The 14,358-nt window shown below is 42.5% G+C and overlaps 1 protein-coding gene across 5 annotated transcripts in view; it reads left to right on the top strand.

Moving 5' to 3' along the window:
* The window catches only part of ADAMTS20 (ADAM metallopeptidase with thrombospondin type 1 motif 20), a 229,355-nt gene that overhangs the window by 79,971 nt on the left and 135,026 nt on the right, over window positions 1–14,358 (top strand). For all 5 annotated transcript variants that reach the window (XR_011030416.1, XR_011030417.1, XM_068276563.1 and 2 more), the window contains exons 6-10: window positions 1,180–1,304; window positions 2,802–2,842; window positions 3,583–3,688; window positions 8,357–8,503; window positions 12,238–12,379. Coding sequence is in view for 3 of the 5 variants with exons in the window: in XM_068276563.1 (XP_068132664.1) it covers window positions 1,180–1,304; window positions 2,802–2,842; window positions 3,583–3,688; window positions 8,357–8,503; window positions 12,238–12,379 (561 nt within the window). In the remaining 2 variants the exon portion in view is untranslated. The remainder of the gene's footprint in view (window positions 1–1,179; window positions 1,305–2,801; window positions 2,843–3,582; window positions 3,689–8,356; window positions 8,504–12,237; window positions 12,380–14,358) is intronic.

Genomic DNA, 14,358 nt, shown 5'->3' with positions numbered 1-14,358 from the left:
GTTCGGGACTCCCTCTGACGTCACGACGTCGATGACGTCGGTGACGTCATCGCGCCCGTCGCCATGGCGACGGGGGAAGCCCTCCTGGAAATCCCGTTCAGAACGCATACCCGGATGGGTATATGCGCCGGCGGCGATCGGCGCATTCGGGGGGACGCCGCAGGGAGGGGGGAAGCATGTAGCTAGCGCTAGGCTAGCTACATGCTAAAAAAAAAAAAATAATGCGAAAAAACACCCTCCCTGCCGTGCGCAGCATTTTTTTATAACGGCAGGGAGGTTAATGGCTTTTTTGCGTAGAGATAACAGCTGGAGTTTCTTAACTCTTCCTGTACTGGAAACAATTAGACTTATGTCTCTGATCCTAATGTATTATTCCTTAGCTGTACTACACATACAAATCATTATATCATCATTTTTTTTCGCTTCAGTGTCTCTTTAAAGTGGATCCGAGATGAACTTTTACTCATTGCATAATTGTGTTCCTTACATATAGTTTATAGGGCATTCCTCAAGCCAAATACTTGTTTTGTTTTGTTTTAATACCCTAATTTCCTATAAACTAAATAAGCCACACCCACAGCTTCTCCAGAGTGCCTTGGCGCTTGCAAGGGATTGTGGGATTTCAGTCTGAGCAGGTGAAAAAGGTGTTACTAGCTATAGATTTCAAAGGCAGAGTTTTCACAATCTGAGCTGCTGTGCAGATACAGATCAGTTGCCTGTGTAATGGAGGAGATAAGAGTGGAGTTTTCACAGAATATGCAGATTAGCATGCCTAGATTGACAAGCAGAAAACATGTCTGCTCCCATTGTATCACAGGAAAAAATATGAATATACTGTTGAAGCTGTTTGAAGATAGATTTGCTGTGTAAACTATCTAAACTTTAGATAAGATATATAGACAAGTCACTTGTTATATTTAGTTTTTCGTCTCGGATTTAAGCAGTGGTTTCAATTTAACACATTTCAGTTTAACACTGTAAACCACTCCAAATTCACCTTTGATTTCAGCGCATATTATTTTTGGAAATTTTAGGTGAAATAAAATTGTCCAAATTTACTCACCAATATTTTACATTAGCTTGTTTAGGATTTGGTTAGAAATGAATCCGATGATATGCATTTTTCTGTTTGTTTCTATTGTTTCTATTTCATTCACCTCCATGTTTTTTTCTTTTTAGGAAGGACCAGTTATTACCTTTAATGCAGCTACAACACTTCAAAATTTTTGTGTTTGGCAAAGAACACAGAATGTTCCTGATGATTCCCACCCCTCCCATTATGATACAGCTGTTCTACTTACCAGGTGTCACTGTATACTGTAGAATTCATCCATATAAATCCTGATGTTGGGTCATGCTTTGGATGCTGCTTTGTCCAGCAATCTATCAGATTTCCTATCCTAGTGTTCACTTTTTCTCTCTAGCATTTACGGTGATGAGAGGTCAAGCAGGAGTTGAAGTCAATATGCTCTCACTTAATCTAACTATACATGTCTGGATTTAGCAACACCCATAGTGCTTTGTGATTTCATTTGGGCAGGTAAAATGCAACATGCACAATGTTTATGATCACAAAAAACACAATCGCAAAGTGTTAGTTTAACCTAACACTTCAAAAAAAATGCCCAAAAAAATCAAAGTGCAAAACCACAAACATAATGTTTGCATTTGCAGTGTAAGAGAGCCCTTAGGGGAACATTTTCCCGCATGTTTTTACTACCAAAAAACGCCACTATTTTGTATTGTAAATGTGAGCAAGCCCATTGATTAACATGGTTTTTCAATTTAAATGTATTTACCTAAGTGTGTGCCCAGCTATCAAGACTGTGTTCAGAACATTGTGATCAGTGAGCGACTCTGAATGGTAATCTACCTCAAGGTTTAGTCATAGAAGCATTCCTTTGTAATGTGTTTTTAAAGGCAGTGTTGCCTTTAAATTAAAGATACTGGGCCATATGCAATTCACTTTTTCTCCTGAGTTTTCTCCCAGGTGATATTTTTACAACTTGTAAATAAAATACCCTTTAAACCACCAACAAGCAAACTATACTCAATAATTTTGACGGTACTTTTTCACTTACTTTTTGGTTCTTTTTGTGCTAAAAGGTTATTTTAAGTTGAAGATGAAAAATTATCTCCTAGGAGAAAACTCAGGAGAAAAGTGAATTGCAAATGGCCTACTGTCTTCTTTTTTGTATGTGACACAAAGCTTTTTTTAGTGTAATCATTTTTAGATGTTTTCAAATTTCCGGATGACCCAGACACACAGGCCCTATCCAATTCACTTTTTCACCTACGTTTTCTTCTAGTAGATACTTTTTCTTCTGTTTAAAATAACTTTTCAGCGCTCTACAATTGAAAAGGTACCAAAAAGTAGATGTAAAAGTACTGTCAAAATTATTCTGAGCATTTTATGGCTTGCTGGTGGTTAAAAAGGCATTTTATTGATAAGTGAAAAATGTTATCTAGGAGAAAACTCAAGAGAAAAAAACAGAATTTCTACATTTGTATGATAAAATGTGTGTGTGCCACATAATGAGTGAGGGACTGAGTGATTCAACTTCTACAGAGAATTCAGTCAGGGAGTTCTTGCAGATCCTAGAATTGGTAACAAACAGTGACAGTCTGTGGGTGCTTTAAAGGGGGTTACCACCATTGTCAGTTCAACAGAAAAACCATTCTTTGTGTGTAAATAAATGCCTGGCTGACCTATAAAAACTGCTCAAAATTGCAAATGAATCTTGTATATCATTGACTGTATCAAATAATCTAACACAGATGTTCTTTTTCCTTTTTTGTAGAGAAGATATATGCAGAGCCAGTAATAAATGTGACACTTTAGGTAACTCATTTTTATCAACATTGTTTATTGAAGTATGTTATATTTATTTCATTAACCTCCTTGCCGGTAATCCCGAACTGAGTTTGGGGTAAGCCGGCGCGGAGGATTTCTCAGGCTCTGGTTGGCCGATTTGCGTAATTTTTTTTGTTACACGCAGCTAGCACTTTGCACAACCCGGTCGCTGCCGCTCCACGCCGATTCGCTGCGCCGCCCCCCCAGACCCCTTGCGCAGCCTGGCCAATCACCGCCAGGCTGTGCTATGGGGTGGATCGGGACGCCCCCGACGCCATGACGTGGATGGTGTCGATGACGTCATCCCTGTTCTGAACGGGATTTCCTGTTTGCTCTGATCGCCGGAGGCGAAGGGGTGGGGGGATGCCGCTGCACAGCGGCTATCATGTAGCTAGCGCTAGGCTAGCTACATGATTTAAAAAAAAAAAAAAAAAATTAAAGAAAAAGTGCTGCGCCGCCCCCCTGCCGATTTTTTTTGTAACGGCAGGGGGTTTAAAAAAAACACTGTTTTATGGTCTACTGTAACCGATTAATGATTTTATCAAATAATCCTAAAAATTGAACAATTTGGTTGTATAATGTGTAGCACCACAAGGAATGTTATTGACACCTACAAACACATAGTGCTGATATGTTTGCTTTGGATAGTTTTGATGTTGTTTTGTTTTCATAGGATAGCTGTATAGGATTCGAATTATACATGAAATTACTTTGCAATGTCATTCTAGGTCTTGCAGAATTGGGAACAATGTGTGATCTCCATCGCAGCTGCTCTATCAGTGAGGAAAATGGCTTAGGGGCTGCATTTACAATCGCTCATGAACTTGGGCATGTGTAAGTATTGCCTCTTCATGTTTTTATTAGAGATGAGTGGGAACAATATCATGAGATGTGAAATTGTCCTGGCATGTACTGGGGCACTGTTTGTGGTAGAAAGGGTTAACTTACCTACAGTACAGACCAAAAGTTTGGACACACCTTCTCATTTAAAGAGTTTTCTTTTTTTTCAGGACTATGAACATGGTAGATTCACACTGAAGCCATCCAAACTATGAATTAACACAAGTGGAAGTCTAGTACATAACCAAAAAGTGTGAAACAACTGAAATATGTCATATTCTAGGTTCTTCAAAGTAGACAAGACACAAGACAAATAACATTTATATCACGCTTTTCTCCTGGCAGACTCAAAGCGCCTGAGCTGCAGCCACTAGGGCGCGCTCTATAGGCAGTAGCAGTGTTAGGGAGAGTAGCCACCTTTTGCTTTGATTACTGCTTTGCACACTCTTGGCATTCTCTTTATGATCTTCAAGAGGTAGTCACCTGAAATGGTCTTCCAACAGTCTTGAATGAGTTCCCAGAGATGCTTAGCACTTGTTGGCCCTTTTGCCTTCACTCTGCGGTCCAGCTCACCCCAAACCATCTCGATTGGGTTCAGGTCTGGTGACTGTGGAGGCCAGGTCATCTGGCGCAGCATCCCATCACTCTCCTTCATGGTCAAATAGCCCTTACACAGCCTGGAGGTGTGTTTGGGGTCATTGTCCTGTTGAAAAATAAATGATAGCCCAACTAAACGCAAACCGGATGGAATAGCATGCTGCTGCAAGATGCTGTGAAAGCCACGCTGGTTCAGTATGCCTTTAATTTTGAATAAATCCCCAACAGTGTCACCAGCAAAGCACACCCACACCATCACACCTCCTCCTCCATGCTTCACGGTGGGAACCAGGCATCTAGAGACCATCCGTTCACCTTTTCTGCGTCGCAGAAAGACACGGTGGTTGGAACCAAAAGTCTCAAATTTGGACTCATCAGACCAAAGCACAGATTTCCACTGGTCTAATGTCCATTCCTGTGTTCTTTAGCCCAAACAAGTCTCTTCTGCTTGTTGCCTGTCCTTAGCAGTGGTTTCCTAGCAGATATTCTACCATGAAGGCCTGATTCACACAGTCTCCTCTTAACAGTTGTCTAGAGATGTGTCTGCTGCTAGAACTCTGTGTGGCATTGACCTGTTCTCTAATCTGAGCTGCTGTTAACTTTTCTGAGGCTGGTGAGTCGGATGAACTTATCCTCCGCAGCAGAAGTGACTCTTGGTCTTCCTTTCCTGGGGCAGTCCGCATGTGAGCCAGTTTCTTTGTAGCGTTTGATGGTTTTTGAGATTGCACTTGGGGACACTTTCAAAGTTTTCCCAATTTTTCAGACTGACTGACCTTCATTTCTTAAAGTAATGATGGTCACTCGTTTTTCTTTACTTAGCTGTTTTTTTCTTGCCATAATACAAAATCTAACAGCATATTTAGTAGGACTATCAGCTATGTATCCACCTGACTTCTCCACAACGCAACTGATGGTCCCAACCCCATTTATAAGGCAAGCAATCCCACTTATTAAACCTGACAGGGCACACTTGTGAAGTGAAAACCATTTCAGGTGACTACCTCTTGAAGCTCATCAATAGAATGCCAAGAGTGTGCAAAGCAGTAATCAAAGCAAAAGGTGGCTACTTTGAAGAACCTAAAACATGACATATTTTCAGTTGTTTCACACTTTTTGGTTATGTACTATACTTCTGCATGTGTTAGTTCTTAGTTTGGATGCCTTCGGTGTGAATCTACAATGTTCATAGTCATGAAAATAAAGAAAACTGTTTTAATGAGAAGGTGTGTCCAAACTTTTGGTCTGTACTGTATGTTACCACCTCTCGCCAGTAGACTACACACTGTTCTCCATTTTCTTGACACTTCCTCCTTAATCTTTTCCAGACCGATGCAGTTGAAATCTACGTCCTGCATGTGGCAGTGAGGATCTGACAGGACGTAGACTTCAACCCGCTACCCCTGCTTCTGCCGATCGTGCTGCTCTGTCCCTGCCGCAGATCACTTGCCATGTCGTCTATATGATGGCAGAGCTGTGTGAGCCGGTCAATTCCATTGGCTTACATTGATTGACAGCGTCAGGAGCCAATGAAAGCGGCTCCTGACCTGCTCGCACAGCTCTGCCATCATAGTGACGGCAGAGAGAGGGTCCTGCAGCTTGGACAGAGCGGTGTGACCAGTGGGAGAGGCGGATCTTTGCGGACATTTGTCGGTAAGCGGCATTACTGTACTAGCAGTCTCTACTAGCAGTCTCTGGTCCTTAAAGGGACACTTAAGTCAAACAAAAAAAATGAGTTTTACTCACCTGGGGCTTCCAATAGCCCGCTGCAGCTGTCCGGTGCCCTCGCCATCTCCCTCCAATCCTCCTGGCCCCGCTGGCAGCCACTTCCTGTTTCGGTGACAGGAGCTAACAGGCTGGGGATGCGAGTGATTCTTCGCGTTCCTGGCCACAATAGCGCCATCTATGCTGCTATAGCATATATCATATACCATATAGCAGCATAGAGGGTGCTAATGTGTCTGGGAACGCGAAGAATCGCTCGCGTCCCCAGCCTGTCAGCTCCTGTCACCGAAACAGGAAGTGGCTGCCGGCGGGGCCAGGAGGTACGGAGGGAGACGGCAAGGGCACCGGACAGCTGCAGGGGGCTATTGGAAGCCCCAGGTGAGTAAAACTCATTTTTTTTTGTTTGACTTAAGTGTCCCTTTAAGGGGGCAGAGACTGCTGGTACGGAAGTAGTTAACAACCACACATTTGGCTAAGAAGGAGGAACTATCGGGAAGATGGAGAGAAGTGTAGAGCAAAGCTGCGAGGTAAGTTAACTTCCCTCTTCCCTGTACTGCACCCCTGTACACACCAGGGAAGTTTCGCATTTCACAAAACTGTTCCTGCTCATTGTTAGTTTGTTGTTTTTTTTTATGCTGAAATTGTACTTGAACTATGGATGCTTTTTTCTTTTCTTTAAATAAAATTTACTTGTATATTCCCTTCTGGAGTATGATTAGCTTTGTACCTTTACTTTATCTCTGTGAAGTCCCATTCTTCAGACATTTAAACCTCCTGATTGTCAGGTTGCTGCCAGTCTATAACAGTAGCTAAACCTCTGAACCTGCCCCGCCACCCCTGTCATTTTGTTATGTAAATATTTTTGTCTCAGAAAAATTTAGAGGCAGAAATTAACTGTTCAGAATTGTAAAAAGATTGTGAGTTGCAGATAATGCTATTTGCAGAATTTCCAGAAAATTTAGACGGCAGCCCCATTACACAGTTATATAATATTTTGTGGTACCAGCCAGCAAAGTGAGACGACACTGTGCATTAAAGGTATACAGGACATGCCAGAGATGAGATCAAGCTTAGGAAACATTAGTAACATTAGTTCAGGTTTACTTTAAGGAAGTCAGCATATTAGTCCAACTTGCATAACTACAAATAAGTGGTATGAGTTTAAGACTTAAAGATGAAAACAAAACACAATACCGAGGCCTCCTTATGGATATTTAGGTCTGGTACTGATTTACCCAACACAAGTAATTTCAGCTTTTCCAGATGTGAAGGAAAAGAGAATTACAGACTTTTTTGTTTTTGATAAGTTTTATTTACAAAATTAAAAAGGCATGTGACCCTATTTGAACAGCGTCCTTGTAGTATATAACAGGAACGTGTGAACACAAGTAACTTAAATGTATTTATTTACAGATTTTTTTTAAATGGGAATGTTTTTTTCACAGTTTTACAGATTGAACACACATTGCTAGTGCGCTGTTCTAGTCTATTCCTAAGCAGCTCTTATATTCTGTTCTCAAGCATCTCAATGCAAATTTGACAAATAGGCTGAAAACTGTCTTGTTTATAAACATTCTACTATTTAAAGGATCATGAATCTGTAAATGAGCACCCCGGGACTTGTATAGGGCAGAGAGAGAGGCTCACAACAAAGGTAGGGTGGGCTCAGTGTGTGCCCAATCCTGCAGGCGGCAGTGTGGGCAACCAATGAGTGTGGGCAACCAATGAGTGTGTTCTGTTGATATGTGGAAAGTGGGAGGGACAATAGAGTGACCCACAATGGAGTGGCTTCTGGCATGCCAGGTAAGAACAACGGCCTAAGCTGAGAACAAATAAGCTTTGTACAATCCTTGATTTGAGCCGATTTGTATGGGCAATGCGCTGTTGTTTACAAGTAATACGGGAAATGTATTTTATTACGAAAAACAAAAGTTTGCTTTCTTAAAACAGAAAGAATTTGCGATAATTCAGGTTGGAGTGAGCTTGAGATGTCTCCCAGTGCATCACTGCTGAATACATGCAAATTAACCATTGTTACCCTTAGAAGCTAAACACACCTCCAGAACCGCTGGAATGCAATGGTGTGTCAGCTTGTTAATTTGTACAGAGCCATAATAATCCAACATGCATACAGACTGTTTCGGATTGTTTGATCCTCATCAGTGCATGGCATGGATTAATTTGGCTCTGTGGAGTAGGGCTTGTAACACCGAGAGGTACAGACTAACCAGCAAGCTCATGGTATTTTATTACAGGGTTTTATTTGTTCTGCAGATGTAATCGCTTTTAAACAAGTGGTGTTTCGTTATTCATACCAATGCTATTTGTTACTTTCTTTTCTAGATTTAATATGCCACATGATGACAGCTCAAAGTGCAAAGACATAGGAGTTAAAAATGAATTCCATGTGATGTCTGCAATTTTAAGCCCTGACACAAGCCCATGGACATGGTCAAGATGTAGTCAGAAATATGTGACTGAGTTCCTTGAGTGAGTATACTAAAAATCTCCATTCTCTGCTTCTGCTATGCTCATTGCAAAGCCAAATGATGATCTCACCCTCCTCAAATAGATGGTCCATAGTACAACTGTGAGAGGCCCACACATGAAATTTTATGTGACATGGCTAATGTGGGGTTACAAACTGCACGGGGGAAAATGTTCCCTCTGGTGTTTCCTGAAGTGGAAACATTTAAACATTTCCACTCTCTTATGTTGTCAACAGTGTTGTCTCCTTAAAGGACAACTGTAGTGAGGAGAATATGGAGGCTCTTACATTTTATTTCATATTAAACAATGCCAGTTTACCAATATTCAGACTATGGCTAAAAGTATTAGAGACAGTGGATCTGCAGGGCAGCCATGCACCTAGTATTGCTTAAAAGGAAATAAATATGGCAGCCTCCATATCCCTCTCATTTCAGTTATCCTTTAAGGCTGCATACAAACAAGCAACCTTGATTGGCCAATAACTGACCAATTTTACCACCTCCATTTAGCATGGGTGCCAACAGATTGTGTAGGTAAGCTCTGATACTACAGGGAAATGGTAAATTCAGCCAATCAAAATTGGATCTGTATACCAGGGTTAAAGTGAACCCGAGCCGAAGCTCAGGTTAAAAATCACATACTTACCCTAAAGAGAGGGAAGCCTCAGGATCCTATTGAGGTTTCCCTTGGTGCTCAGAAGTCCCCCGCTGCTAAGCACGGCCCTCCTTCACATCGGTGCCGCAAAGCTCCTCCTCCTGGATCATGGCTGAGCAGCAGCGGCGCTTGTTCGCCCGCGCATGCGCAGTAAGCGGCCTGGTCGGCTGTTGCCCAGCCATAATCCCGAAAGAGGAGCTGCGTGGTCCCAATGTGATTAGAGACAATGGCTTCAATTCACTAAGATCATGCTGAGATAATAAGGCAAGAGAAAACTTACCACCACACATTGATCTTGCCTTTTTAACTTCTTGCTGACCGCTCCACGCCAATTGGCGTGAACACGGCGGCAGCCCCAGAACCGCTCCACGCCTATTGATATGAACGGCCTTCTATGGGGCTAGCAGGAGACCGCCCACATTGATGCACACGCATCTCCACTTGGAAGGCGGAGCTCAGCTCTGCCTTCAGTCTCCCAGTGGCGATCTCCGCTCTGAGACTGTTAGACGTGGGACCGCTGTCTAAAATATACCTGTACAGCGCTGCAATCTAAAGCAGCGCTGTACTGGGGACAGCCATGTGACACGGCTGTCCCCCTGGGGGACACAGAAGCGATAGGCGGTAATAGGCTGAAGCCTATCACCGCCAATCACAGTGATAGGCTGACTGGGGGAGGGAGGGAGGCGAAATTATTAAAGAAATAGCAATTTTTATTAAAACATAAATAAGAAAAACATTTATTAAAAAAAAAAAAAAACATTGGGGGAGTGATCAGACCCCACCAACAGAGAGCTCTTTTGGTGGGGAGAAAAGGAGGGGGGGAATCACTTGTGTGCGAGCGCTTAAAGCTGCAGTGGCCCAATTGAAGAAAAATGGCCTGGTCTTTTGGGGGGTTTAACACCGCGGTCCTCAAGTGGTTAAGGTGTAGAGATAAGTTGTCACAGTGAGAGAGTTATCTTATAATTTCTGTCCTTAAGTTACCTCCTCTGTAGTTATTTTCATATGCATTCAATTAACAGCCTATCTTTAACTTTAGAATTCTGTCGTTATTTTAAGGATTGAAATGTTAACTTTAGAGATCTCTCCTTAACCTAAAGACGGGAGAGTTAAGTTTACTACATGCCTTGTCACCATGGTGATAACTCTAGAAACAGCTCAGAAACGTTATTAAAGACAGGAGATAAGCTTAGTGAATTGACGCCATTGCCTTGTCGCTAATCTTCCCTGGTGCCGTTCTCAGTGACGGGGTACAACAGAGTAGCAAGGGAAGCCTCAATAGAATTTTAAGGTTTCCCTCCGCACGGTGTCCGTCCATCTCGCCGGTGACAGCTGCATACATGCTAGCGGCGCATAGCGTCTGACGTCAGACGCTATGCGCCGCTGGCGTGTATGCGGAACCCGGTGAGATAAACGGAAACTGCATGGAGGCTAACACCGGACAGGTAATGTATAAATGCACACACACTACATACATTTATACATTGCAGCGGGGGTTTTGTCGTCTCGTCGCTCGTTCGCAATTCGGCCGCCGTACCGCTGCGCACCCGACCAACCAGCTTCGGACCGACATTTTTCAGCATGCGCGATCGACTGTGCGGTCAATTTCTTTCCCGAAATTGGTCACTTTGTCGGTTGGGCATGCACTTGGCAGCACCAATTTTCATCCGATTCGATTATAATAATCGAATTGGATGGTCGATTGGTTTGTTGGTCAGCTAATGTATAGTAATGTAATGTATACTGTTATAGGTGCAGTTAGTATTCAATTTATTAGTTCTGATATATACATTAGATGCTTGCTTGCATGCTTTGTGTTTTTTCAGGTAGCCTGAAGTAAGAGGTATATAAAGGCAAAGTGGAATATGCTGACAATAGGAGTAAAGCAAATGCTAGACCATACGAAGCATCAGTCCTCTGTAATAGTATGATGATATTCACTAGAAGGCTTATACAATTACAGCTGCATTCCTAGTTGTATAAATTGTTTGGTGTGTAGTATTGGACTTTACACAGAGGCTTACAGAAGGTCTTGTGATAATATCAAGACTGATCTATAGACTTCAAAAAGAAAATGTTAGAAATGTTAGCATGTTAGCAGCCAGATCTACAGATAAACTCACACTGGAGAGATAGACACGCACAAGTACTAAAGATTAGTTTGTAGACACATCCAGACGGTTCCTAGCAAAAAATGTGGACTGAAGGTGATGATGAAATGACACAGCTAAAAATGTGCCTTATTCTTAACAGGCTGTACTTGATTGCTCAGTTGCAACATAGCCTATTTTTCCTAAAATTAATTCACAATTCAGTCAAAATTTTATTTTAATTTTGCATGATGTGGAAAATAGAACTTCTCTAAGACTATTATTTGACTAACTTCATGTTCTCTCGGAAATCAAAGAAAACATCACATCTCCAACAGGGACAGAAACAACAGCAAATTATTTTTTGTAGTTAGGCCTCGTTCACATCTCTTCAGTGCAAATGGCCGTGCAATTAGAATGCAACGTGTGCGATTGCACACCATCTGCCCCGCTGCGCTACTGATCCCATTCATTACAGTGATGGGATCATCTCTACGCTTGCGGGCAAAATGCAGGCAGCAGTACGCAAGCGCTTCATAGCGCATCGTACTGCTGCGCAGCGCAGTAGATGTGAACGGTAGAAGGGCTGTCTATGCCCTCCTGCCGTTCCTGCGTTTCAGCACATCATACACGCTTCCAAATAATAACTTGCACAAATGAAGTGAAGGCCCACACTGCCAGAATAGTTAATCCTAAAACCATACATTTTTGACACTTTTAGGTCGTCACATCCGTACACAGTCACAAAATACTGATTTGAATATTTACTTTCTTGCTGGACATGATACTTTGTGGAAGTAACGTGGCAGTAACTTTCTGCTTATGAGAAGCTGACTTAATTGTTTAAAAATAAGACAACGGTTACTGGTTTATTACTGGGTCATCACAGGCAATTCACTGAATTTTCAGGCCCATTGCTGTTTTTAAAAGGCTATTTTTTTCTTAATCTATTTATTTTTCATTCATATGTTTACTTTTTATTTTTTATTATAGCACAGGCTACGGGGAATGTTTGCTTGATAAGGCCAGTGGACGAGTGTATGAATTTTCACATCAGCTGCCTGGTATAATTTATGATGCAAATAAACAATGTGAGCTGATGTTTGGTGCAGGGTCACAAGTTTGTCCCTATATGGTGAGTTAATGAATAATGAAATATTGCGTGAATTCAAGTAAAACATTTTTTTGAACAGAATTTCAATGATGAGATAAATGGATGCAAGCTACCATACCATTGTGTTTGGTGCAGGCTTAAAGCACACCTGAACTCAATCAAAATTTAGTTTGCCATACCTGGGGCTGCTTTAGAGTCCCCATTAAATGTTTGCCCCCTCAGCTTCACTGACCTCCTTTCATTGTTAAGGCAATGTGCCCCCCTCCTCCCCTGGTTGTGCAGGGACCTCGGTGAGAAGCGGCCAGGGCATGCATGGTTATGAATGTAACCATGCAAGCCCGGAACAAACCCGTCCATCAGGCACGTGCAGAGAGGGGGCTCTGGATGCTCAGGCACCCCCCCCCTCTTTTATATTATCAATAAAGAGACCCCTTTTGGCCTCTGTGAAGCCTCGCCCACAAATCACGTGAAGCTCCGCCCCATGTGGAAAAGTGTAGAGTGAAGAGATGGCACGTTATGCAGGAAGCTCTGATTGGCTGCTGCTGAGAGCTGACACTGACAGCAGCTTCTGTGAGTTGTGAGCGAGTGAAAGCAGCGCTATAGCCTCCTCCCTCCCTCCGCTAGTTAATCAGAGCAGGAAGAAGACAAAACTGCAGTTCAGCAGTCTCCCTACCCTCCTCCTCCTCTCCCTGCAGTAGAGACCTCTAGGGTGTGCAGATCGTGTTCTGCCTCTATATGACTGCAGAGAGAGCTTGTGTGCCTGTGATCAGCTTGTGTGCCTGTGTGTGGCTCACCTCCCTCCTCCTGTTATTGGTGCACAGCTTGGAAGCTTTCATCTGTGTCCAGAACTGCCTGTCTGTGTCTCTTTCATCTCTGCTCCCAAATCTTCAGTGCAGGCTGCAGTCTGATGTTCCATTGCCAGGACTAGATAAAAGGAGAAGTCTGAAGCAACGCATGCTTCTTGCAGGGTACCCCTCTCTCCTGGCTTGGGTTTTAGGGATTTGAATTTGGCTCTGAGATTCTTATTGCTGGCAACTTGCTTTGGTAAGGAAGTAGTAAGTGAATGAACTGTATATCTTTCTTTTTCACGGTAAGTTGCCCAATTACACATTATTTACAGGAGATGAGGTTATTGCCATATCTGGCCATGTTAGCAGTGCCTTACTGTACCAACTTTATTTAGTCACTTTGTTTAGTGCATGCGTTCCCAACACAAAGGTCCATTCAGCGTAGAAATGAATTATTGTGCATGCACAGAACTAGTTCTTCTGGGTCAAGGGTTGGTGACTTATAAAGTTGTGTGCACTAACAGAGCCTATTACAGAAGAATGGACCCCCTCAAGAGTAATCAGAAACTACTCTATGGCTCTGCAAGCATGCCCCCATCTGTCAGTAGCCTAGTTTTCTCCCTTAATGTTTGCCTCGGATATCCTTTAAAGAGACTCCGTAACAAAAATTCCATCCGGTTTTTTATCATCCTACAAGTTCCAAAAGCTATTCTAATGTGTTCTGGCTTACTGCAGCACTTTGTACTATCACAGTCTCTGTAATAAATCAACTTATCTCTCTCTTGTCAGACTTGTCAGCCTGTGTCTGGAAGGCTGCCAAGTTCTTCAGTGTTGTGGTTCTGCTATGAACTCCCCCTTCCAGCCCCCTCTATGCACACTGCCTGTGTGTTATTTAGATTATAGCAGCTTCTCTCTTCTCTCTTATTTTTTACAAGCTGGATAAATCGTCCTCTGAGCTGGCTGGGCTTTCACATAGTGAGGAATTACAGACAAGGGCAAAGCTGTTTGCAGGAAGAAAAGAGCAGCCTGAAACTTCAGTGCATGAGAGATGCAGGGGGAAAGAAACACACAAATGATCTCTTGAGATTCAAAAGGAAGGCTGTATACAGCCTGCTTGTGTATGGATGTATTTTCTATGTGTGGACATACTGTACATCAACCTACTTCCTGTTTTGGTGGCCATTTTGTTTGTTTATAAACAAACTTTTTAAA

Source organism: Hyperolius riggenbachi, chromosome 3 (assembly GCF_040937935.1).
Source record: "Hyperolius riggenbachi isolate aHypRig1 chromosome 3, aHypRig1.pri, whole genome shotgun sequence".
NCBI classification, from domain to species: domain Eukaryota; kingdom Metazoa; phylum Chordata; class Amphibia; order Anura; family Hyperoliidae; genus Hyperolius; species Hyperolius riggenbachi.
This window is presented reverse-complemented; position numbering and strand designations above follow the sequence as displayed.